General features: G+C 43.4%; 2 protein-coding genes across 2 annotated transcripts; one reads left to right on the forward strand and one right to left on the reverse strand.

Moving 5' to 3' along the window:
• Positions 1–1304: 1304 nt before the first annotated feature.
• LOC136054131 (V-type proton ATPase subunit S1-like protein) lies at positions 1305–23017 on the reverse strand. Its single transcript, XM_065745212.1, has 8 exons — positions 22974–23017; positions 19868–20152; positions 14223–14263; positions 13369–13430; positions 11514–11755; positions 4391–4441; positions 2902–3145; positions 1305–1646 (listed from the first exon to the last, which is right to left on the reverse strand). Exons 2-8 carry the CDS (start codon positions 20146–20148, stop codon positions 1344–1346), a joined length of 1224 nt encoding a protein of 407 aa, XP_065601284.1. The 5' UTR covers positions 20149–20152; positions 22974–23017; the 3' UTR covers positions 1305–1343.
• A 2256-nt stretch (positions 23018–25273) lies between these two features.
• Positions 25274–26622, forward strand: RPS23 (ribosomal protein S23). The gene is made up of 4 exons (XM_065745218.1): positions 25274–25348; positions 25579–25738; positions 25950–26070; positions 26428–26622. Exons 1-4 carry the CDS (start codon positions 25345–25347, stop codon positions 26572–26574), a joined length of 432 nt encoding a protein of 143 aa, XP_065601290.1. The 5' UTR covers positions 25274–25344; the 3' UTR covers positions 26575–26622.
• Positions 26623–26824: the final 202 nt, after the last annotated feature.

Here is a 26824-nt window from a genome sequence, read left to right on the forward strand (position 1 = left end):
GGGGGACCAAGCCAGTGAGTGTTTCACCACCTCATGCAGAGTGCCATGGGTTCTTTATTTGCACTCCAAATCTCATTCAGGTTCCCAGACATTTCTGTTTTTGCTTGTCTCCCTTATGAAACTCTTCATGTTTGGCAGAGACCGGCCACAGGCAGCCCTGCCAAGTCCCCAGAAGCTTATCTCCTACATCTGCTTACAGTTCAACGGTGACTTTTATTTTCCCCTGAAGTGCCTTCCTAAGTCAACTAACTGCTTCGTGCTTCAAGTCTGGCCTGTGTGTCGTCTGTGCTAGTAAGTAAGAACTCTTTGGGCATCTCTGAAGGTGTTTAAAGAGCAGTGGCAGGATAAGTAAAAAAGACCATGAACAACTAACTAGCTAGGCTATTAAAAAAACTAACTAGCTATTAAAAACAAAAACAACAAAATAAGGCATTTGATTACTAAATCTGCTTTTTCAGGAGGTTCTCTAACATTCTGGATACTCTTTTTGCTGCTGGGGAGCTTCCACTTCTACTATGTTTGCATGTATTTTCAATCTTAGCATTAAGTATTCTCTATTCTAGGTGAAATACTGGAAGACTGGAGGGATTTGATAGAGAAGAACAGAAATATAGAATTATAGGGCATAATGCTCATAATCCTTCTTTTGGCATAAAGTTCAGCTGGAAAGTTAAGCATAAGCCTTTGACCAGATGTCTGCTCTTCTCCCACCAGATCTTTACAGTAAGCTTTCAGCTTACAGAGAAGTATCAGAAGATGCCTCTGTGCCATAACTATCACTGTTTCATCAGTGTAGTGGGTAATACATAGCTCAATGGCTCTCAAGGAAGAGTTCATACAGATGAAGAGGAGGGGTGTAATTCTGAATGCCAGAATTAAATACAGTTAAAAACACTGTAAAACGAATGGATGCTATTTTGTTAGGATACATAGCAGAACAGCTGAAGCAATCACAAAACCAAGAAAACTCCTACCTTCTGTAAGAATGAGCCAAGAGATTTTAGTTTTATTTTTGTCTCTTTATTTAACTTCCAAAAAAACTCCATTACTGATTCTTCTCTTCAGAACTTGGTGAGCTGGCTGCAAGGTTATGCATTCTGGTTTTCTTCTACAGGAATGAACTCCTATCACACTACATCTGTTACTCACACTGAAATCTTTTGCCCTGTTTTCAAAGGAAACTTTGAGCTGGCTATCAATATATAACAGGATGCACTGGATAAAGAGTCTATTACCTATTTTTCTTTTCATCAGCTGGTGAAAAATTTGCACAAACGACACAGAACAAGGCCAGTAGAAAAACAGTACCACTTTCACTGTTTCACTGAGACAGATGCACACTGCTAAATATAGATTTTACAGAACTGTTGGCTTCTAAGTTCATAGGATTCATTTCCACTACTTCTCAGCGGTTCTTTCTCATCTCCCATATCATTGTCTTTCATTTGTGCAAAATAGGCAGGAGAAGCTTTGCATTCGTAGTGCCTGTCAAGAGATTTCAGGTGGAGCAACATATGAAGAGCATAGGCGAGAACCAACAGCAGGATCAGCGACATAACCAACCCCATAAGAATTGCTGGAGACAAAAAGGATGCACAGTCTTTAGCATAAGCAAAATGTCCTTCTTGAATGTTAAAACCTTGAATCTACAAAGAGAACAAAAGGGCTCATATTAAATCAAGTCTTTGCAAACAATTTTGTGAATTTGCTCTGGTGCCAGTAAAAATCGTGCCACAAAATTATATATAACAGTGCTAGCTGGAGTTCATTCTGAGCTTATCCAGGTTAATCTTCTGGAAAACCAGAAGTTATTCTAGTTTCCATCACTCTGCTGCCCAAGGAATTTGCAGTTGTATTTTAAACAACATCTTCCATGACTACTCTCCACAACTTGGTCACATTTAATTGTAAGCGCGGTACCTTCCAGGTACAGTGTACTTCCAGGATCATTTGTTGAGAATTTACAGACTCTGTGTTTTAAACTGTGCGATTTTCCATGCACCAAACACACAGAATTACCTACCTTAGTATTAGACTTTTATCACTTAGCAGCCCAATCACAAGAAGAATTCATCTACAGCCAGTACAAGTTTTACTTGTGGCTTCAGTTCTAATTGTGAAGTTTACCACACTGGCATTCACAGACTTGACTGCTTCACTAAAATGGGTCCATGGACATTTACCAAATGGGGACTAAAAAGGGGAAAAGTCCCATGTCTGCGTTTACTTCCTACATATTTGTCTTGTTTTGCTTTACCCTCACTTAAAAAAAATAAACAAATTAAAAAAAAAAAGAACCAATACTGAGGTAGAGAAGTACTCAGGTCTGTCAGGGCTATCAGGCAGTTTGGGCTGGGGTTCATCCCCTAAAACTTAGGTATCTGAAAGCAAAATATCCGAGTCGAGACATTATGGGATCAATTATTGCCAAATTCAGAAATATAGACACTGTCAGATGATGATTAATCTCATCCTAAAGTAAGGACTTAGGATGAGTCAGAGGAATTATCCATTGGCTTTAGAGGCAGACTGGGGTGACTGTAACCAGGGCACAAGGTTAACATTTCTTGTCTTCAGAAGTTGAGTTAGATGAATCCCAACCTCGATGACTAGTTTTAAGAGTCTAGCTTGGACACATTTAATATTGACAGTTAATTTTACTTCCCTCATTAAGGGGAAACCCAAGCAAAACACTACAGAAAAGCTAGACAGCCATGCATCTCCCTTGATAGGGGAATGACTGCAGTAATTTAAATCTCAATCTCTATTTAATTTGTTTGAAGCTCTATGGAGATCACAAAAATTGTACATGGGAGATCATAACACTTTCTTGGAACTTAAGTACAAAACTTCCCATCAGCCTACCTGTGGGATCCATCTGGTTTAATTCTACAACATTACCTGGAAATCAATGAAAGTAACTTCCCAAAGCTTTGAAATATCATTTGCAGAGCTTGGTATCAGGAGTGCATCGTATCTCTGCAAGCTGCTCACATGTTCACAGTGGAAGGAGTAACTTGCTGGTGCATATATTCTTGTTGCATTAAATGTTGCTTGTACAGAGTGGTTGTAAAGAAGCTGCAGTCTCTGTAAGCTGAACCAGTTCTGAACAGACAGCTGGTAATAGCTGGTTGTTAGTAACAATCTGAAAGTATTTTATGGGGGAAAAAACGAAGAATATGATAGCAAGTCTAAGAGTTGGAACGATGAAGTTCACATGTCAATAATCTGAGAAGACCAACCAATATTATCAGTTTTCTCCATTTATATCATTCCAAGCTCTCACTCTGCTGAGTCTGGAAAATAATCTGTGTTCTTCCGTATCATGGCTGAAGGATTTTGTTGCTCTTCCCTACAGTGAGAGGAAAGGCAAGGGACTTTCCTAAAAACTGAAATCTGTATCCAACATTGGCATGGCATTTCCATCAACAATAGGAAAGTCTCTCAAACCACAGCCTGCTGATACATACACTCATGTGCCCACTTCCTCAGGACTCCATTGATCACAACCCGAAGTTCACAAGAAAACAGTGCAGATTTTATTGATGTTAATGAGAACATTTCATGTGTGAAATGTGTCTGTCATTCCAAGTGTACTAAATTGTTGTAATGGAAAAGGTAAAGCTCTTTTGTCACCTACACTAAAGCCCATTTTTTGCTCTCTGTGTACTATTGTTTCCTACAGTTCCACAGTATTCTATTGGTTTTACAGAGAACACTACAGGTTCATTACATATCCCAAGATGCTTAACTATCTTAACTTTAGTCACAGGACAGTAAATTAGAAAGAGTGGGTGGGTGTGGAAGAAAAGTCTAAATCATTATCCAATAATCACTCAATTTATGCATGGAGTCTTGGTAAAATTCAATCACAAACAAGATTATTTACCAGGAAATGCTGTCTTCTTTGTATACCAACTAGCAAATGTAAAGTAGGTCACAGTCGGATGCCTGTGCAGCCTACACTATCAGTTCTTTCAACAAAATTCCCAAACAAAAATTCATCTAATTGGCAAGGTCTACCAAATATCTCGGACTACTCAATTGAGATGACCTGAACTTTTCTCATGAGTAAAGACTTCAGCATAGAAGAAAAAATGCCTTAAGAAAATACAGTAGGGAAACAATACAATTGAAAATGAAAGCTCTGTTAAAAGAAAATGTCTTGGTTATATCACAGATCTGTAAAATATCTGGGCTGGAAAGAACCTTTGAAGATCATCTTGTTCTGAGCCCCCTTGCAAGGACAGGGACACCTGCCACTAGCTCATCATATCAACAGTTCTACCACATCATTTTTATCATCTTATCATCTCTCACCCCCAAAAATCACACAAATAATTGCACTAACATATGACTGCCTAATATTATTCTTTATCATGTAACTTACCTAATAACAAGTCCTTTCAGATTTCCAATATCACCAAACTTCAGAGAAAGCCTAGATCAAAAAGCAAGTAATGTCAGGCTAGATAAAAACGTCAAAGTCTTCAGAGAACAAAACAGCACAGAAAATTAAGCAGAGTTACACACAGACTTTTACTCAGCATACCTTTAAAATCTATAGAAAAAAAACCTTACAATTATTAAATCTTCCTCCATTTCAATCCATTAGTTTATATGTTAATTTGAATGAGGCCTGGACTATCCAAAAAGAACACAGCTGAAGTCTCACTTTTCAGCCATACTTAAATCCCACTGTTTCAACCTCAGTTGATAATTAGGTGCATCTGATCTACACTCACCTTTTCAAGTCATAACAGCTGATCTGTAATACATGTATTGGTCAGGTATAACCCATACATGTCGTTAAAAAGAGCTACATGTAAACAGGTATGTAATCCTCATCTTTCTAGGTACTAGACTATAATAAATGCAGATACTGTGGAAGTTCAAATTTTACACATGTGCATCATTACAGCAAAACACACTGGCTGTGAGGTAGCTCCATAAAGCTTATGTGCAGTCAGCACAGGCAATAGAAGTGGAAAGCATTAGCATGTACAAAACTAATCAGAAACATACCGCAAACTATTTAAAACCTTTTGTGAGCTTTTTGAGATTCTGAAAATTACAAAATTTGTCAGCACTGCATGAGCATTTGAGATATTTCTTCCATGGTGAACATGCATTAAATTATTGTGCAAAATGATATAAGCTGAAGTTCAATAATTTAGTAAGAAGACTTACATGACAACTTAATAACAAAAATTGCACGTTTTCACAGGCACATGCATATGCAGGTAGGCCTAAACATTGTCAGTAATCACTGTATTGTATTCACCAAGCTGCACAAGTGAAAGGAGGGTTTCAGTTTGACTATGTGTAGTGGGCACAAGAGGTGGAGCCAGCTCTGCACCAAACCTTCCCCTGTGCAGAGTCCCATTCTCACCTACACAGTCGACTCATGAAAATTACCACTAAAAATCATACAATAATGCCACGTTTCAGACCATGTGGGAGCCCCATTACTCGCCCTCCAGGGCCACAGGTTGTGGGTATCCCCTCCCTCAAATCTAGATCATCCCCTGTTTTATTATAAAGGCATATCCATAGTCCAAGGGTAGATGCATCACAAGAGGGGATTAGACACTGGCAAATATAACATTAACCTTAGTTGCCCGATTCAGGAACTGGTGCTTGAAAATCAAACAAATCACTGGCTAGTTTGTTTTATTATATTTACATACCAAATGCATATGCATTTGTAGCCAGGTCCTGGCTCCAGCTATTTTGCATTGATCAGACACTATAAAGCAGCTTGAAAGCTAATCCAAAGCCACAGCACAGGACTGTCTTAAAGAAGGCTGCAGATGAGAGAAGTTTATGGGACTTTGCTGGGGTGAGAAAAACAGGGCAATTCATCATGTGAACACTCAGCCAGATAATCCACTACCTAAGTTGCTAAGCCATTATACATCGTATCTCAGAAGTCATGGCAGTCTGGTGAAATTCCCAGTGACTGGAAAATGGGAAATTTAGCCCTAATTTTTAAAAAGAGAAAAGAAGAAGACCCAAGGACTACAGGCCAGTCAGACTCCCCTATGTGCCTGACAAGACCATGGAGCAGATCCTCCTAGAAACTATGTTAAGGTACATGGAAAACAAAGAGGTGGTTGGTGACAACCAATATGGATTCACTAGGGGCAAATTGGTGTTCTTCTATAGAGGGCTTACAGAATTGGTGGACAAGGGAAGAGCAACTGATATCATCTACCTACAAAGCATCTGACATCATCCCACACAATGTCCTTGTCTCTAAATGAAAGAAACATGGAGTTGACAGAGGATTCAGTGGAACTGGCTAGCTGGTCTCACTCAAGGAGTTGAAGGCAATGGCTGAATGTCCAGGTGGTGATGAGGGGTGCTCCTCAGAGGTCTGTATTGGGTTTGGTACTACTAAATATCTTTGTTTGTGACACAGACAATGGGACTGGGTGCACCCTCAGCAAGTTTCCAGATGACATCAACCACACAATCACAGAATATCTCAAGTTGGAAGGGACCCATAAGGATCAACAGGTCCAACTCCTAGCACCACACAGGACTACCCAAAAATCAGACTATATGACTGAGACTGTTGTCCAAACACTTCCTGAACTCCAGCAGCCCAGTGCCATGACCACTCCCCTGGGAGTCCATTCTGATGCAGTCAACACACTGAAGGGGAGGGATGCCATCAAGAGGGACCTAGAGGTGTGTCTATGTGAACCTCCTAGAGTTCAACAAGGCTAACAGCAAAGTACTACACATGGGTCAGGAGAATCTCAAATATGAATACAGGCTGGGTGAGGAATGGCTTGGGAGTAGGCCAGCAAAGAAGGGCTTATGAGTTCTGGTGGACAAAAAATTGAACATGAACCAACAATGTGCACTTGCAGCCAAGAAAATCAACTGTCCTGGGCTGCACCAAAAATAGTGTCAATAGTTGGTTGAGGGAGGTGGTTGTCCCTCTCTACACTACACTCAAGAGGCCCCACCTTCAGCACTGTTTTCAGCCCTGGGGTACAAAGGACACATGGATGTGTTGGAGCGGGTCCAGAAGAGGCCACAAGGGTGCACAGAGGCCTGGAACACCTCTCCAAGAAAGAAAGGCTGTGGAAATATCTCTAGGAGCTAAATGAAACTGCTGTTTTCAGTCACAGTATTTTTACTATGTATAATTACAGATTTGAATACTATTCAAAGGTTTGATCTAATGCTTATGTTCAAGTTAGGTACACACTGCCTAATTTCTAGACTCCTGCCTACTAGAATGGAACCAGTAACGGTGTGAGACACGAAAACAGATAATACTATAGTACATGGAGGGAAAGAAGTTCATAAGTTCATAAGTTCATAAGGTTGGAAGGGACCTACAAGATCATCTAGTCCAACCATCCTCCTATCACTATCTCTACCCAACTACTAAATTAAGTCCTTTAGCACCTCATCTAAACGCTTCTTGAACAGCGCTAGGGATGGTGCCTCAACCACCTCCCTAGGCAGGCCATTCCAGTGCCTGACCACTCTTTCAGAAAAGAAATGCTTCCTCAGGTCTAATCTAAATCTTCCCCGGCACAACTTGTGGCCATTCCCTCTCGTCCTGTCATTACTTATCAGGGAGAAGAGGCCTACCCCCTCCTCACCACAACCCCCCTTCAGGAAGTGGTAGAGTGCAATAAGGTCTCCTCTGAGCCTCCTCTTCTCCAGACTGAACAATCCCAGCTCCCTCAGCCGCTCCTCATAAGACTTGTGCTCCAGACCCCTCACCAGTTTTGTTGCCCTTCTCTGAACACGCTCCAGGGCCTCAATGTCCTTCTTGTAGTGAGGGGCCCAAAACTGAACACAGTACTCGAGGTGCGGCCGTACCAGAGCTGAGTACAGGGGGATGATCACCTCCCTGCTCCTGCTGGCTACACTATTTCTAATACAGGCCAGGATGCTGTTGGCCTTCTTGGCCACCTGGGCACACTGCCGGCTCATGTTGAGCCGAGCATCAACCAACACCCCCAGGTCCTTTTCCTCTCTACATTCTTCAAGCCATTCTGCCCCAAGCCTATAGCATTGCATGGGGTTATTGTGGCCAAAGTGCAGGACCCGGCACTTGGTCTTATTGAACCTCATCCCATTGAGCTCAGCCCAGCTGTTCAGCCTATCCAGATCCCTCTGAAGGGCCTCCCTACCCTCAGGCAGTTTGACACATCCTCCCAGCTTTGTGTCATCTGCAAACTTACTGAGCTTACATTCAATTCCCTCGTCTAGGTCATCAATAAAGATATTAAACAAGATGGGCCCCAAAACTGACCCTTGGGGGACACCACTCGTTACAGGACGCCAGCTGGACTTAACTCCATTAACCACTACCCTCTGGGCACGGCCCTCCAGCCAGTTCTCCACCCAGAGAAGAGTGAACCTGTCCACACCACGGGCTGCCAGTTTCCTTAGGAGAATACTGTGGGAGACCGTGTCAAAGGCCTTGCTGAAGTCCAGGTAGACTACATCAACAGCCTTTCCCTCATCTACCTGTCTGGTCACCCAGTCATAGAAGGAGATGAGGTTGGACAAGCACGACCTGCCCCTGGTGAACCCGTGCTGGCTGGGTCTGATCCCTTTATTGCCATGAACGTGTCGTGTGATCTCCCTCAAGATCATCTGTTCCATAACTTTCCCTGATACCGAGGTCAGGCTGACAGGCCTGTAGTTCCCCGGGTCTTCCTTACGGCCTTTCTTGTAGATGGGAGTCACATCGGCAAGCCTCCAATCTTGTGGGACCTCTCCAGATAACCAGGAATGCTGATAGATGGCAGAAAGTGGCTCGGCAATCACCTCTGCTAGCTCCCTCAGCACCCTTGGGTGGATCCCATCTGGCCCCATGGACTTGTGGCAGCTCAGATGGAGGAGTAGATCTCTGACCACCTCTGCTTGAATCACAGGGGATGCATTATGCACCCCGTCCCGGACTTCCAGGTCAGGGCAAGTACCATGTGGATAACTGTCCTGTCTATTAAAGACAGATGTGAAGAAGGCATTGAGAACCTCAGCCTTTTCCTTATCATCTGTGGTTATATTGCCTGCCTCGTTGAGTAAAGGAGGGAAATTTTCCTTAGTTTTTCTCCTGCTGTTAATATATTTGTAAAAGGGTTTCCTGTTCTCCTTTACAGCAGTAGCCAGCCTAATTTCAAGCTGGGCTTTAGCATTTCTAATTTTCTGCCTGCAGATCTTGGCCAGTTCTCTGTAGTCACCCCAAGTAGCCTGACCCATCTTCCAGAGGACACAGACTCTCTTTTTCTCTCGGAGTCTCAACAAAAGATCCCGGTTCATCCACACTGGTCTTTTGCTCCTCCGGCTTGACTTACGGGACTCCGGGACTGCCTGCTCCTGTGCCTTTAAGATTTCCATCTTGAGGAGCATCCAGGCTACCTGGACCCCTTTACCCTTCAGGAGCAAGTCCCAAGGGACCCTTGCAACAAGTGTCCTGAACAGGTCAAAGTCTGCCCTCCGGAAGTCCAAGGTAATAGTTTTGCTAGTCACCCACTTGACGGCACCGAGAATAGCAAACTCCACCATTTCATGGTCACTCTGGCCAAGACAATCTCCAACCTTCACATCCCCTACTAGTCCTTCCCTGTTAGTGAAAAGTAGGTCAAGCAAGGCATCTCCCCTGGTAGGCTCTTGCACCAGCTGTGTCAGGAAGCAATCATCCACACATTCTAGAAATCTCAAGGACTGCTTCCTCTGCGCAGTATTGTATTTCCAGCATATATCAGGGAAGTTGAAGTCCCCCATGAGAACGATTGCTGGCCATTGTGCAACATTTACGAGTTGTTTATAGAACATCTCATCTATTTCTTCATCCTGACTAGGTGGTCTATAACAGACCCCCACCACGATGTCACTCCTAAAGACTATCCCCCTGATCCTTATCCATAGACACTCTACTTTGTCATTTCCAACCACTAGTTCTTCAACATCAAAACACTCTTTGACATAGAGAGCTATGCCACCACCCTTTCTTCCCTGTCTATCCCTTCTGAAGAGCTTGTAGCCATCAATCCCAGTATTCCAGTCATGGGAGAGGTCCCACCATGTTTCTGTAATAGCCACAAGGTCATAGTTAGCCTGCCTCACAATGGCTTCAAGCTCTTCTTGTTTATTGCCCATGCTGCGTGCATTGGTATAGATGCACTTCAGCTGAGATATCTGCCTCACCCCTTTCTCCAGCACAGCCTCCTTAGGCTCTTTACTGGAGAGCCCTGTTTTATCCCCTTCCCCCGTCACAGCTAGTTTAAAGCTCTCTCAATGAGTCCAGCTAGCTCCTGGGCTAGGATTCGTTTCCCCCTTTGGGATAGGTGTGTCCCATCAACAGATAACAGGCCAGGAGCTGAGTAAACCGTCCCATGGTCAAAAAACCCAAAGTGTCTATCTCTACACCAACCTCTCAGCCAGTTATTCATCACCTGTGTTTTCCTAGCCCATTCTGTGTCCTTCACCGCCCCAGAAGGTATGGAAGCAAACACCACTTGTGCTCCCACCCCTTGAACTAATCGCCCTAATCCCCTAAAATCTCTTTTCATAGTTCGCAGACTTCTCTGAGATATTTCATTGCAGTCTGCCTGAACTACTAGTAATGGGTAGTAGTCGGTGGGGCGTATCAAGTCCGGGAGTCTTCTAGTAATGTCCCTGATCCGAGCCCCAGGGAGACAGCACACTTCCCTGCGGTTTGGGTCTGGTCTGCAAATGGGGCCCTCAGTTCCCTTTAGAAGGGAGCCACCCACTACGATCACCAGAAGTTGTCAGGCAGAAGTTCAGAAGTTGTCAGGCACACTGAAAAGGACCTATAAGAAAAAAAATGCACACCTTTCCAGTATGGCTATGGGATGGGAGGTCAGTCAGGTTAATTGGTAGGAGTGAGACAACAAACTGCTCATGCTAAAGTAATTCATGCCAGACTAGTATGCAGATTTCAGGGTTCTGGAGTCCAAATCACATCCAAACCTGTAGTGATTTTACCTTTAAGATTCAGCAATTCATAAATCAAATTCTGGGACATGGGGCTACTTAATTCTCTTTCTAAAAGCATCTTGTAACGGTGGTTTACATTACTGTAAACCATTACAATAACAGCACATATCCTATGTAGAGGTTAAGTAGCCCTCCACCCAAAGTCACATACACCCAGCCTCTACATCCCAACATTTATCATAGGGCCCATTATTCACTTTCCCAAGCAGCTACTGAAAACAGCCAGAGACTGAAGAGGTCAATAGCTCCAACCTCACAGGTAATAAAGGGAAACATGCTGGCCAAAAGGATTGAGATTACTGAAGATGAGGACAGCTATGTACATCTATATGTCCTATGAAATACTGATGTGAAAGCATCTAATTACACTGCCTTGCCGGCTGTAATGTGGCCCTGATGGGGTACTGGGTACATGGTACTGGGGCTCTATACTACATATTACAAGGTTCGTTTCTTCAGTATTTACTTACTAGACTTGTTATCTGGTACTAGTTTCACTGACATCTTACATTGCATTGTCTTCACTGCAGTTTGAATCTCCAATATCCACTGTTGCATGGACACCAAATGTCTTCTCTGTCAAATCCAGCTGTGTGTGGTTTTCAAATTTTATCATGATCCTCTTGGCCCAGAAGAGAATGCAAGGGATGCCGTTAACTGTGACATTGAGAGGGCTGTAGTGGCTGTGGGTGAATGGCCTCCAGGATGCTCTTTCCAACTGTTCCTTTCTGCTCAAGTTGTAGCTGACAACCTGATGAACCATACAGAAGACAAGTATCAAAAGATGTTTACTGCAGGAGATAATTCTCCATCCTACTAGAATAAGGTGAGCACTCGGAAAGCGTTGCTGGATGCAGCAGTACTGAGCAGAAAAGTCCCTGGCTCACACCTCACTCCCAGCACTGGGCAGTAAACCATACAGACTTAGCTCCAACACAACTAGCAAGATAGCCAATAGAAGCTAGAGTTGTTCTTCTAGTCACTCAGTAATTATTAGGACAATCGACATATTTTTCATCCCATCTCAACCCAGCACAATCAGAGTTGCCCAATATAAAAAGATGAAGCAATGCTAGAATCACAAGCTGCTTAGCCCTGTGAAAGTCTCTCTAGGACTGAGCTGTGGGAAAGCATGCAGCCTACCATACCAAAAGCATATTGGGCAGTTGTGAAGGTGAAAAAAAAAATCAATTTTAAATTGGCCTGTAGACAGCTGGGCCCATAGCATGGCTCAGTGTGGATCTCTGCTTTTACAGTAGTTCATAACATTAAATGCTGGGAACAGCAGCTTCCACCATGTTCTCTAAGCATGTCAGAAAAAATCCTATCCCCTCTGGGCCAAAGAAAGTCTGTGTGACAATATAAAGTGAGACAGTAAGTGAACAGTTCAGAAAAGATTTCAAAATTCATCATTCTCATATTTTAAGATTTCCATATTTTAGCTCTTTTTCAACTAAACACGTTTCTTGTCTAAACCTAATAATGCATGTTATGTCTGCATGGCTGTCTTGCAAGGCATATGATTGAGCAAATTCAAAGCATGAGCAAAAACAAAGCAGGTTTTCTTTCTAAGTTTCAGTCACAAACAGCACCTTGTCAGGCTACAGAAGGGACACAGTTAAGCCCCAAAGCTTTGTCTTGGCTTAAACAGAGATGGGTTTTTTGCTGTTAAGATTAGCAAATCACATCTCCCAGCTCAGACCCTGAAAGACCCTTTTGATACTTGACCTCACATATGGCACAAGGCTGCTTTAGGAATTAAAATTAGTAAGTACTCACAGCAACAAGCAGAAAGCAAGGTATGATCAGCAAGAAACACTGACTGTGAATGTTATTTGCATAAGTAATAAGGCTGCTTTCTCTGAATTATCAAAAAATAAATTTTATAAACCAGCTGTTTACATTTGAATGCATCACTTGCAGAGCTTTTGATAGGGGAATCTTTTCCTCTTCATTTCTGACAAGACCCACAGACTGGACTCAGGAAAAACTGCAATGGAATTTAAACCATCAGCAGTTTTGCTGCAGATATTCTTTTTGTAACAAGCAAAATATTGGGCACTGCAGTCAAATGGAATGGTACAGAAAAGGGGGAGAAGAATTGGATTCTTCTAATACAACCCTGTGTCTGAACACAGTGCCAGTCAGCACCAGCAGCAAAGCCTTAGCTCACTTCTCAGAAAAGCAGAAGACACTATAATGAACGTTGGGAATCCACACCACAATGACTCAGAATTCTGTTGGCTGTTTCTTGTAAATAATAGATTATTTAATTCAATAACACAAGTTAAAAGAGCTCAACATGCTATGAATTAAAAAAAAAATAGGACAAAGCTTTTCTGATACAGTTCCTTCAAACAATACCTGTGCAATTGCCACTTGATTTACATTGAATTTTGGCTTCACACCACCATCATAGCGTCGACCTGCAGATAAAAGTGTGTTATGAGCACACAGAGAAAGCATACAATCATCATGCAACCATAATCTTGCATGTTCTGATGCAAGTAGCTTTGAACAAAATCCTTGATTTTGATTTAGAATATACATGTCTTAATGTAAATATCACCTTCAACATCCATCTTAAATTTCCGTTTACCTTGCTCATAAAATAAAGTCTCCTTTCCACTCCTACCCAGCCATCCTAACTGGAAAGAACTCCAGTGGCCAAACATGACAGGATTTAGCCTACCCGCATATACATGTGTATACATCTCAAACAATAAAACCTTTTTTCTTTATGCAGCGAACTATTTTCAGAAGGTGTGTGTAAGCCTGTGTCTAGGGGTGGGAATTTCTTTCCCTACATGGGACAGAGACGGGAACATGTGACAAGAGATAGTCTGCCTGTCTTCACTGTCAGGACAGTGAAGATTCATAGCTGTGGACTCACTTCATGGACATACATCTTCACGCTTCAAACATTTAGTTCCGTTTTCTTTTGGTTAAAAAAAAAAAAGTGAAGACTTCTTTGTTCTATATTTTCACTATATTTCAGAGTCAGTCAGTACGTGACTGTTTTAACCTTGCAAATCCCTTACAGGGTACCTTGTTAAAGATGATGTTTTAACAAACGTTTTAACAAAATCAAATGTTTTAACAAAACATTTGACAAAATAGTCAGCAATACCAGAAGAAGCAATTCCTGGGAATGAAGCTTTTTTACAGCTGCACTGTGAGAGCCAGTATCCAGGCATTTAGCCTTGTGAAAGCCTTACCAGTTCTTTGCAGAGAATCTTGATCGGAAATTACACGTGAACTAGGAGAAAAGAGAAAAATATTTACTTTACAGCACCTGAAGTCTCCAAGAGGTTCACTAGAAAGAGCTCCTGCTGCTATGTTTCATTCAGTGTAATATTCACAAAGCAAAATAATTGAGAAGATGCATGCAAAGACCAGAACAATGTAAGGACAATGAGCAAGAGTGACAACACTTTAAATGCCTTCACAGCATCCTTTGTGGCAGGATGGAGTGAGTCGGAGCATCATAACCTCATGGAGAAGGAACACAGAAAGGCCTTGAAATCCACCCTACCACATCCAAGCAGCTCTAGCAGCAAGGGAATTTGATCCTTCTGCCCCTGGCTCAGTCGAAACCCATGTAATTTCGTGAGCAGGCAGAGCACTCAAGTGACCAAGAAGGCCAATGGTATCCTGGCTTGTATCACAAATAGTGCAGCCAGGAGGAGCAGGGAGGTGATGGTCCTCCTGTACTCTGCTCTGCTGAGGCCACACCTCGAGTACTGTGTTCAGTACTCATTACAAGAAAGACATCAAGGCTCTGGAGCGTATCCAGAGAAGGGCAGCAAAGCTGGTGAGGGGTCTGGAGCACAATTCCTGGGGGAGCAGCTAAGGGGACTGGGTCTGTTCAGTTTGGAGAAGAGGAGGCTCAGAGAAGGCCTTAATGCCCTCTACAACTGCATGAAAGGAGGGTGTAGCAAGGTGAGGACTGGCCTCTTCTCCCAGGTAATGACAATAGCATGAGAGAAAATTGCCTTAAGTTGCACCAGGGGAGGTTCAAGTTGGATATTTGTAAAAAAATTTCTTCTCAGAAAGAGGTATTGGAACAGGCTGCAGAGTGAGGTGATGGAGTCACCACCCCTGGAAGTGCTCAGGAAGAGGGCAGATGTGGCACTGAGGGACATGGTTCGTGGGCATGGTGGAGGTGGGTTGATGGTTAGACTGGATAATCTTAAAAGCCTTTTCCAACCTTAAGGACTCTGTTATTCTACTGTTTCACATATAACATCCTGTTTATACTTGTAGTTTGGAAGAAGGATGCTCCTTCTTCCCATGAGTGCCTCCCAGCAAAAGCATCTTTTCACAGGCATACTCGGTGCTGCCATGAATAGATCTGTTGTGTGCCTGTGCAAACTCCTCAAACCCAGAAGGCAAAACAGACAAAAGTAAGGGGAGTCCATATCTCAGCTCGTCCCTTTCTCACCAAATACCAGGCCTGATGAGCAGTTCTGCTCCTGACCATACAGACAGTCCCTTCAGCAACTAACGCAATAAAACAGAGACAGTCTCCAGAGAAAATGTGACACAGTGCAAAAAGACAGCTATGATCTGCAGCACAATGTAGTGACTCTAATCTGAGCTGAATGAGCCAAAAAGATTTTATGTTATAAAGAGTTCAATATAGATAAATCTGTTCAAAATCAGTCTGGCAGTTTTAATTAGACAAAGTGAGCCCAACTCTTTCCTCAGTCAAGAGCTGTCAAATCCCATAGACTTCAATTAGATTGTACACTTTCAGCACTGGTCCCACTGTCACCACGTTTTTGAGTCAGGTGTTAGCACTAGGCCAAGTCCTCAAAGTCATGTGGAGGTCCCACACCAAGTGAGAAGCCTGCCTTTATTTTCTTCCCTTTTTTAAAAAAAAAAAAAGAAAAATAGCTTCTCAAGAAAGGAGCAGAAGCAGAGTGGTTTTGCTATACTTACCAAACCTAAGCATTCCAGAGCATAATTCCAAAGCAAAATAATGAACTGTAACTTCAATAGGATCCCACTGAGATGTGTGTACTGGGCTTGTGTATCAACTGCCCTTAACCAAAGGATAATCACAGCCCAAGCTGCACCAGAAAGCCAGTGTCAGATCACAAAGCAGATTTCAGCATCTCCAAGAGTTCCAGTGCAAGGAATGAAAACTGGCTGTCACAAGGTATCACCAAAACAGACTGAATTTTGTTCTCTTAACCAGACAGAGCTCTCACGAAGGTTCTTTACTGACTAGGAGCTTGGGTTTGTCATTTAGGCCCAACAGTAATTTCTTTTTCCAGCTTTTCATGACAGGGAAGGCAGTAGCTCATCTGGGCATTTTTTCATGACAAAAGCTATAAAAATGAGGCACATCAAAAAGAAATTAATGTGAATTATTTAGATACTAACTCTAGTTATATTTAGTTATATCCATATATATTTAATTATGTTAGTTATGTAGTTAGCTTCTTTACTTACATATAGTTAAAAGCTCAAGGCCCATTTTTCCATTTTGGAAATTGCCATGCTGAAGCAAATAGACTAAAATTAGGATATGAGGAGACAGGTGAAATTGCATAATTCAGTTAATTTCATCACTGGAGTTTAAAAGTATTTATGTTGCTCTGGAAAGAGGAAGGGCTGTTTTTGGTATTAAGATCGTTGACAAAGAAGTCATTACTTGTCTCCCATGTGGGATAATGCTAATTCCATGGCCATGCCAAGTGGTTCACCTTGAGGAATACTCATTGATAAGCAACATCAAGCCTTCAGGAGAGCAAAGAATGAATATACGAAGCATCGTCCTCATGGCAAAAAACCTCTGCAGGGTTATACCTCAAACAGAGGTACAAATGCTCTCCACACAGCCTGTGAGGCTCAGGGTGAAGTCAGTAACAGTGCAGTCTGACTCCTTCACATCACATAAAATATACCACAGCAACTCACAGCCATGCTGCTCCCGAAGGCCAAATTGCTTCTCTCAGCACAAAGATACTCAAATATAGATGAATGTGCACAGTTGATGAAATATTCATGCTTTCATGAGGAATGAAGTAGAGAGCGTGACCCAGGAATCACCACTAAGTAACACAGCACAACAAATGCTGTCAGCCACATAGCAGTCCTCTCACGTGCCTGGGATGCAGGCAGAGGCGCAGGAGTGGAATGTCTCCACCCGGGTACCACTGTTTCTTACCCCACTCACCAGCAATGCCAGCTGCCTCCTAACCTCTTGTATACTGTGTGAAACCCCACTACAGGGTTTGCTTTGTCTCACAACCCAACTGCTGTGGCACAGGCAGTGGAATATGGGAAGGAACACCTCTATTTCTCTGAACAGAAAGAAAGTCTGTTGGTTTTATCAGGTCCACCAACTGTTTTTGACATTTATAACTGAGGTTTCATGGAAGCATACGACCTCTGACAGAAACAGGTGATCTTCAATAACCATCCCGTTGTCAAATCAGTGTCCCCTTCAGCCAAGAGCAATTGCCAGGTGACTTCTGACAGCCAGCTGCTTTTACCCTCAGCTAGACCATGCTTCGAAGGATGAAAGCATTGTAAGAAATAATGGGAAAAATAACAGCAAAATAAGAACACATATTTGTTTCTATACTCAATATGCTAACTAGAGTAAGGGGAGAAAGGAAACTATCTCTAGCTACCCTCAGAGCTTTCTTCTCCACTGCATGCAAAACTGCTAGCAGAGGGGTTGCAAATCAGTTGCAGAAAATCATTTTTAACAAACAGAAACATGCACTCGACTTAGAAAAATGTAATTCTTTTTCAGCCATCCTGTCCTATAATAACTTCAAGTCGAGGAGCACACATGGTGTGTGCTACAAGGACTACCATATCTCTTTACCAATTCAGAAATAACTAGCCCAGACACGAGAAAACAAGTATGCTGTATGTTGAACTTAATCACTCCTGGTGTGTCAGGAGCCCACATGAAATTGGCTTAGCCCTAATACAAAGTACTGGGATGACTAATCACTATGTAAAACCCAATTAAATAAGATTATAAGAATAAAGAAGTGTAAATTCCCTCTTCTCAGACAACATTATCCATCTATATAAGATAATAAAGTCTAACTTGTGTATCTAAAATGTTCACTTTGACTCCATCCCTTTGAGACCCTCATGTGAGTCTTCTGGCCACTGAAGTGCACAAAATGAATGAAGCTGGGATGCAAAAGAGGTGAAGTGTGGAGGCCACAGTTCTCATGCCATCAGCTTAGAAGGTTGTCTTTTACTTTTCATATTAACTGCTCTCACAAACTGCATCAGGTGCCAAAATACACTCTGCTGCAGTACTCTATCACTCACACATACTGTCCAGCTGCAGACCACCTCACTGACTACTGAACTAGTTTCCATAATTTATGAAATATTTATTTGAAAAATAATGTGAACCTTCATGCATACTAAAAATGAAATTATGACCAAAAGAGAGGACTGCTTGCTGAGCAGCAATGAACAGATTGTAGTCCCAGGGATGCTGTTCACAGGTAATTTCACCAAAGTTATTAAATTATAATTGTGAGTCACATTTGAGGTAAAATCTAGTTTCTCCTAAGAAACATACCTAACCAAAACTGTAATTAAATTTAGAATGTATCTGCTGAAGTTATATCATTTAAAAATATCTACAAAGCCTGTATCTCTTTACAAATTCTACATTTTAAATATTCAGAGTCACATTTTGGTAGCTCTATCTGTGATGGGATGTGGGGAGACAGATTTACATAATTGTTTTATTTTGCACTGAGTACTGTTTGATCTGTATTTGAATGCATGTCCAAACAGCTTTAGTACCTGCAAGATATTTTGAACATAAATAACAAAATCAAGCTCACAGAAAGTCTAGCAAATTACAGACATGATCTCACCTCCGCTGAATACAAAAGTCCCATTCAATTCAACAGCATTAGAAGCATAACTAAATGTCTTAACTTTTATTAAAATAAAGTTCATGCAGTGTTTCACTTCCTTCTCTCAAATTTTGATCTGATTGCAGAGAAGTGCAATTATACTAAGAAAGCACTGACAAATCTGAAAACTGGCAGTGGAGAACAAGAAGTAAGCTATTTAAATGAAAACATATTGTGGCACTTAATGGTAACTGACGACCAGCTCCCTTAATACAAGCTTAAGCAAATCACCAAATGTCCTTCTTCCCTTAGTGCACAGATTTTATTGCCAGCTGTGATCTCCATCACCATATTTGATGTGTGTTATTAGTGACCTGGGGGCATGATTCAACTAATACAGTTTAGGCTCTTAACACCTTTATAATGTTTGGCGTTAGAAAGCCCTCTTTCCCCTTCTTTGATTTGGGATTCCTATTAATATTTCATTACATTTAGAAAGGGCACAATAAACAGTGATGAATCCAAACTCCTTGCAAACTCAACTCTAAGTCTTTTTAGCAATGTTGAATCCGTGCTTCTGCACAAGTAGAATATTTTAGCACCCACATTTCATGGAGCAGTTTTCACACCTTTGCTGTTATTCTATTTGTATTTCTTAAAAATAAAAAAATAAAAAAGCCAGGGAAAGTCAGAGCAGGAGAATCATGAGCAAGAGAATCATTACAAGTAATGTAAGACAGATGCTCAGAAAACATTCATTTTAAACCATTCTTAGTGTTATACATAAAATTGCTTTAAAGTTGCATTTTTATACACCGTAGGCTTCAAAATTATTAATTTCTACATTCACCCCAGCTGCTCTCTGACCCAAGAGGAAAACTGAAACCATGCTCTGATATTCTAACCCACAGCCAAATCTTCCACACGACACACACCACTAAAGGACAACATTCAACAAAAGCACCCAACTTCACCAAGGGTCAGTCAGCAAGCACTCCATCACTCACCTGCCATCCACTGTGGCAAGCATTTTCTCCACAGATGCTGAGAAGCCCAGGCATGAGAACAGAATGAACAACCTCAGTGCAGCGTTTCTTTCCATGGAGAAGAGCCGGTGCCTCCACACCGAGCACATCTGCTCCTCTGGGCCGGGGAGGGCTGCACGGCGGTGTGATGGACAGCAGATGCAGCCAACGAGAGTCGCTCTGCTCTGGTACCCAACGGGAGAGTCTCTCCGTATGCTCTGATGTACACTGACTGCGTGCACTTGGCCGTGGGCAGGGCCCATGTCCCTGCAAAGATTACTGGCTTGGGGAGAAAAAGGCATTGGGATGTGAGATGTCTTTCAGGAAAAAAAAAAAAAACAGATAAAAAAGAAAATGTGTGGTCTCTGCAAGCTCTGACTACACTAAAGCTGCACTGAGGACTGCTTGTTATGTGCACGCAACCTAAGCCTTAAAGAAAGGTGAAGGCTATGTTTCCAAACAGCTCATAAATTTCTCTATCAGTAGGATAACCTGATAAGGATTGTATTCTAACGAAGACTTATAATATCTTTAGAGTACTAGTGCTAGCTGCATTTTAATGATGGAAAATGGACATGAAGAGCTCAGAAGTCAAACATTCAAAGTTGGTTTACTTCAGTTTCACTCCATTTGTGTAAGTCCACTTCTCCGGCTCAGTTGTTTACATACCTACATACAACATGAAGCAGAACTAACACTGACAAATGTCCACAACATGACAGTGCCTCCACTGGGGAGCTGTCAGACTGATCTGTCTGATCTGCCTGAGGATCCAGGCTCCACACCTAGCACAGGTTGGATCAGGTCATTCTGACAAGGACAGGTGGACCATGGGCATGGGCATCTCCTTCCATAAGTCTCCTGCCCTCATGAGACTCATCAGAATGGACTTTCAGGTTGGATATTAGGAAAATATTTATTCACTGAAGGAGTGGCTGGGCAGTGGAAAAGGCTGCCCAGGGTGGTGGTGGAGTCGCTGTTCCTGGAAGTTTTCAAGAGATGTAGAGACGTGGCAGCACTGAAGGACACAGTGGGCATGGTGGGGATGGGCTGAAGTGTTGGACTTGGTGATCTTAGTGGTCCTTTCCAACCTTAATGATTCTAGGATTCTACTACTGCAGTTCATTCTGTGCAGAAGAGGGTAGGACACAAATAATTGTTTCATAACGACTACTGTCCATGTGACTTCTTTACATAAACTAACAGCATAATACTTACTAACTTGAATTCCAAGTTAGGAATGCAGGGAAAGCTGAAATCAGAGCAGTTACTGGTGGATCCAGTGTCAAAACTGTGCTCTTCCACCTGCTCACATCCAGTCTGGCCTCAGTTATGAGCCCACCTATGAATGATAATCAAATTGGGAAAAAACAGAAATGACTTCTTAGTATAGGCCTTCAGCACAGACAGCCCATTCTTGACAGATCGGTCTTGAGAGAAAGTCTCAATCAGTGCTCAGCTCATATTTGAGGTCATGTTGCACCCAATTCCATTTAGGTATCCAGACAGGAGATAGCCATGACCAGTTCCAGCCAATAGCCACCTTCATACACCTGTCTATTTATCCTCATACACCGTACCCAACTCAAACCAAACCTGTACCCAGCCCTAAGGCATGCTGGTACCTTGTTTGGCAGCTAATGAATGCTACCCACTGATGTGATCACAGAGTAAGACCTACTACACTGATTAAGAGCTCCTGTCTATTACATTCCAGATACAAGATTAAGACAGGGGCTTTAGTATTGTAACTATTCAGAAGGATTTGCCATCTTAATTTCTCTTTCAGGGATACAGAGAGTATTCACTAATCTTAAAAATCTCCCAACAGCCTGCCCATAGTCTTCTATCTAGATGCTTCTATCCAATTTAAGGTGGAATCCAGATACTTAGGAGAGTCCTCACTTGAAAAATGAGGTGTGGGAGAGCAGTGAAAAATAATGACCAGGTGACATTAAGCTCTACATTTTCTGAGAAACATCAGAAATTTATAATGGAGTGAATACAACATCACGAGAATCACAGAATCACAGAACTGTAGGGTTTGGAAGGGACCTCTAGAGATAATTGAGTCCAACTCCCTGCCAAAGCAGCTCCCTAGCCCAGGTTGCACAGGTAGGCACCAGGTGGGTCTGGAACATCTCCAGAGAAGGAGACTCCACCACCTCTGTGTGCAGCTGTGCCACTGCTCCGTCACTGCACTGTGAAGAAGTTCCCAGGCACATTTGTGCAGAACTTCCTATGCTTCAGTTTGTGGCCATTTCCTCTCATCCTATCACCACACACTGCTGAGAAGAGTCCAACCTTGTCCCTTTGCCTCACACTCCTTAGATATTTATAGACGTGGATCCCCTCCAAGTGGCTCAGCTGAGAATTTTAAGAAATCATGAAAGGAGGCAGAAGTGTCACACACATTTGTAAAAATCAGCAAAGGACATGTTAAATCTATACCACCCCTGCTGCATAGTTCCTTTCAAGCAAGTTTTTTTGTTGTTGTTTCTAAATAAAAAGACACAGTCTTCCTATTTCTGCCCTGAGATTTCAAACATGTGGGTATTTTGTATGTGTTCATTTTTCACAAATACAGGAGCAAATGCTGAGAAAGAAAAATAATGTAATTCAAATACTTGCTGCACAGATTAACAAACTGTGCATCCTTTGAAGCAGAGGAAGGGAGACAAAATGGTATCAACATTTGGCAGACCATGGCTAAACTAAGTCTGTGCAGGCTGAATACAATGAGACATCCATTCTCTGTCAACAGAGTGTATATTTAATTGTACTTCCTGCCTGCACGTTTCTGTGGGATTCTCAATTTTACAGGGAAAACACTTTCTCAGTCGACTGTCTCACAGACTGAGGGGAAAAGTGTATATTAGTGTGCTCAGAAATAAGGTTCTTTTGCAGACAACCAAGAGAACACATAATGCCAAACTTCTAACACGGGTTAAACCGATATAAATCAGTGAAAATATACTGACTTTCTCACTATGTGCTACTAGCACATGCTGATAGTAATTTACTAACTAGCAGTCATCACCTGACCAACTGAGAGAAACAATAAGCACTAACAAAAATCCTTCCTTACCTCTTGGCAATTGTTGATAATACAAACCATTCTATACCATGTTTAAAAAGGTTCCTTTTGTGAGAGCTTCAAGAATAAACAGACTACACTGAAAGCAAAGAAGCCATCCTATGTGTGCACTTTGTTCTGGTGAAGAATTACAATTAAACATCCAACCCTGCAATAAAACTTCTATAAAACCTGTAAAGAAAACTTTTTGAATAGAGCCCTTATGCAGTAATCTTGACTAGGACTCTGCAAATGCATCCCAACAAATCTCCTATGGGACAAAGCCAACAATAAACTAACAGTTTTGTTTACACCCACAGGATGGGCTAGGGTGGGCTGAGAGTGGCTAATATTTCAAATAAGATTGAAGTGCTGATTACTGTCATGATTTTTTCATCTGACAGCAAGGAACTACTTAGGATTATTCTTCATGCAAAACTTGTCCTCTGATCATAAAGCTGTTATACTTGTTTGTTCCTTAGCATCATGGTATTTCAAACACTTCTGCTGCAAAATGTATAGCAGTCAGGGAGAAGACGCGTCAGATCTCATCGTGCCTCTTTTTGGATCTGCTCCTTCACCACTCTTCTTGTTTGGGATTTGTCTTGCAGAAAAAGTAGTAAAGACAGCAGTTGGCAATTACATTCATCCTAAGGATTCAGAGTTTTATGTGGTTTGTGAAGCAAACAATCACCGAGACCAATAGGTAAGCCAATCAGCATTCCTGGCCTTCCACACACCCCAAATGTGTCACCACAGTTCAGCAAGCTCTCTGTCAAAGAGGATGATTACATAAATGTTGATGGAGGCCTGGAGATGACAGCTGTTCTGCCTGATGCTGCAGTGATTATGTACGCAGTGAGTTTGCATGCAACGAATGAGAGTGCAGACCATTTTAAACATGGATAATTTATCTCTTTGGAGGGCATATCCTCAGGCTGACAATGGCACTATTTATTTTCAACACAAGTTTACCTTCAGATGACACATCAGGTCACTGTGATCAGAACAGCTTTTTACAATAATGAGGCTAACGAAGTAAAAAGTATGACATATAAGCCACTGTACAAACACTTCTTAAGAAACCATTCCTATTTTTGTAGGTTAAGGTAATGAGGCGTTTCTCTGGTTCACGTCCAGCTACAACATATCGATTCCTGAAATACAATGAAGGTAGGGACAGAAAATTGGCTTTGTTACAAAGTTTATCCCCGTTTCAGTAAAACCTCCTCTTGGCAGCTCATTCGCCTATGACATCTTCAGCCATCTACACCACACAGACTGTGGTGCTAAAAAACTGAATTGTCACAACACAGCCACCTTCTCACCCCCATTCTACTACTGAAATCCTTCCCATTTACCTCAAAGGATCCCAGTCTATCCCAAGGAGTCTTCATACACAAGCGGGACCTTGCTGCAGCTGGTTGGTGGGGACGGAGACCAGCAAAGGCTGAGGTATGCTTGTTCAGCCTGGAGAAAGCTCAGGGGAGACCTCACCGCAGCCAAAAAGCTCCCTGGAGAAGCATTTCATACAACTACGCGTAGCAACGGGCCAAGATGGCATAGTTTTAAAGTGGCTAAGGTGTTAGGAGGAAACTGCACACAATGAGAACCATAGCACAGCTGCTCAGAGAAGCCGTGGGTGCTCAGGGCCAGGATGGACCAGCCTCATCACGGGGGTGGGGGGAGGGGCAGGCGGCCTGCACGCAGCAAGTCGGGCGGGCTTTAAGATCCCTTCCAACCCAAGTCACTCCGGGATTCTACGATGGAGAGAAAACAAACACCAAAAGCGCAGCCTGTGTCACAGCGCAGACGTACGCCGAAAGGAGACCCCAGCAGAGCGAGAGCACAATCGCACCAACACGTGGCGCGCTCCCCTCCCCCCGCCTCACAGCGCCGCAATGGCGGCGGCCGCGGAGGCGCGGCGGGCTCACAGCGCCCCCTAGCGGCGGGCGGACCGCGGCTGCTCGGGGAGGGTCACGTGTTGCAGCCTCGCGCCGCTCTCTGCGGGGGGGGGACGCGGCCGCGGGTGCCGTGTGTGCTGGGTCGCGTCACCGCGCCTTCACCCGCTGAAGGACAGCGTTTGCTTCCCGTTTCCGTTCCCTTCCTTTTATACACTCGACGCTATTTTAAGATTGTAAAACACTTCCACAAATGTAACTTCCGTGTAATTTTTGAAGCTATCGGGAGCTCCGTGACGCTCACCCGCCGGCCCCGGCGCGCCCACACCTCAGCCCGCTCACAGCCGAGCACGCCCTCCGCCTGCCGGGCTTTTTCAGTCAGGCGCGGCGCGGGCAGCCCGCGGTGGGTCCTTGCTTCCGCAGCTAGGCGGCGCGCAGCGGGCGGCTCGCTTCCTTTTGCGCTCGGCAGCCGCGGCGGAAGGATGGGTGAGCGCGGTGGGGCCGCGCCGCGGGTTTGGGGAGCGGGGGATCGGCGGCTGGGCTTGAGGGTCGGGCGGAGTGGGAGGGTTCCGTGCTTTGTCTGCGAGCCTGCCGCCCTGGAGCGCCGCTGGAGTCCTGCGGAAGCGGCGCGGCCGTTTCTCGCCGCGTGGCCGGGCCTCTCCGCTGGGCTCGGGCCTGGGAGCGCATCCTCACCTCTCCCTCCCGCCCTCCCGCAGGGAAGTGCCGTGGTCTCCGCACCGCTCGCAAGCTGCGCAGCCACCGCCGCGACCAGAAGTGGCACGACAAGCAGTACAAGAAGGCGCACTTGGGCACGGCGCTGAAGGCCAATCCGTTCGGGGGAGCGTCCCACGCCAAGGGGATCGTCCTCGAGAAAGTGTGGGTGAAAGCTGGGGGGCGGACCGCGGGATGGGGCTGAGGAACAGGGCTACGGGGAAGCAGCGAGCAGAGCTGTTGGATTTTCTGTGCGGGGTAGCGCTAGCAGTCTGTGGATATCAGATTTCTGATTACATGCTGCGGTGTAGTAAGGGCCTGCTAGCTCATCGAACGATTTTTTTCGCTGATGTGTTTTTGTGTCTTTCCATTTCAGCGGAGTAGAAGCTAAACAGCCCAACTCTGCCATCAGGAAATGTGTGAGAGTCCAGCTCATCAAGAATGGCAAAAAAATAACAGCCTTTGTTCCCAATGATGGCTGCCTGAACTTCATTGAGGTGAGTGATACTGACTGATGATATATTGCATGTCAAGGTAAAGAAACACTCGGTGGATTTAGGTGATGGTTAGGCAAGGTTTCATGTCATCCTGCACAACGTGTATCCTAACGCAGTAGCTGCAGAGTGAGACAGAAGACATCAGAGGTGCTTGTGTGCTTTCCATTTTGTTGGCAAAGTCATTTTTTCAGCTACCCTTTCCAAAACACTGAAGGGGATATTAATCTGTGTGTGTATTGAAAACCTTCAGTATTTTTCCCTGGAAAGTTTGCGTTGGGGCTCAGATATAACACAGATTAGGAAGTGTGGATGGGCTTGTTGCTTATACTTTTGAAACTGCATGTTTTTTCTTTGCAGGAGAACGATGAAGTGCTGGTTGCTGGTTTTGGTCGGAAGGGTCATGCTGTTGGTGACATTCCTGGAGTTCGCTTCAAGGTTGTCAAAGTAGCCAATGTTTCTCTGTTGGCCTTGTACAAGGGCAAGAAAGAGAGACCAAGATCATAAGTTTCTATTAACCTGCCAAGAATATCAATAAAATTTTTCATTGGAAGAGCTTCTGTCTCATTCTTTAGTTTATAGTTCTTTTTAATGTGGTGTGTGATGCTAACACGTGCATAGTCCAGCAGAGCTGACAAGCCCTGTGTGCACAGTGAACACAAGTGTCTGCAGCAGCTACAGTTTCTGATGATGATGAGCTCAGTTTTCAAGCTCCACGCTTAAGTCCAGACTGGCTTCTTGGTGTCCAACCTACAGT

The sequence above is a fragment of the Cyrtonyx montezumae genome, unplaced genomic scaffold (assembly GCF_038088225.1).
Source record: "Cyrtonyx montezumae isolate F1298 unplaced genomic scaffold, pur_monq_1.0 scaffold_34, whole genome shotgun sequence".
NCBI classification, from domain to species: Eukaryota; Metazoa; Chordata; class Aves; order Galliformes; family Odontophoridae; genus Cyrtonyx; species Cyrtonyx montezumae.

Excerpts from the sequence above, each read along its gene's own strand:
- LOC136054131 (XM_065745212.1), bottom strand. The coding sequence starts at position 20,148 with ATGGGCCCTGCCCACGGCCAAGTGCACGCAGTCAGTGTACATCAGAGC. Across the intron at positions 13,431-14,222 it reads AGATTCTCTGCAAAGAACTG|GTCGACGCTATGATGGTGGT; the intron begins GTAAGGCTTTCA and ends TTTTATCTGCAG. Across the intron at positions 4,442-11,513 it reads TGCAGTGAAGACAATGCAAT|GCTTTCTCTGAAGTTTGGTG; the intron begins GTAAGATGTCAG and ends TTTTTGATCTAG.
- RPS23 (XM_065745218.1), top strand. Across the intron at positions 25,739-25,949 it reads GGGATCGTCCTCGAGAAAGT|CGGAGTAGAAGCTAAACAGC; the intron begins GTGGGTGAAAGC and ends TTTCCATTTCAG. Across the intron at positions 26,071-26,427 it reads GCTGCCTGAACTTCATTGAG|GAGAACGATGAAGTGCTGGT; the intron begins GTGAGTGATACT and ends TTTTCTTTGCAG.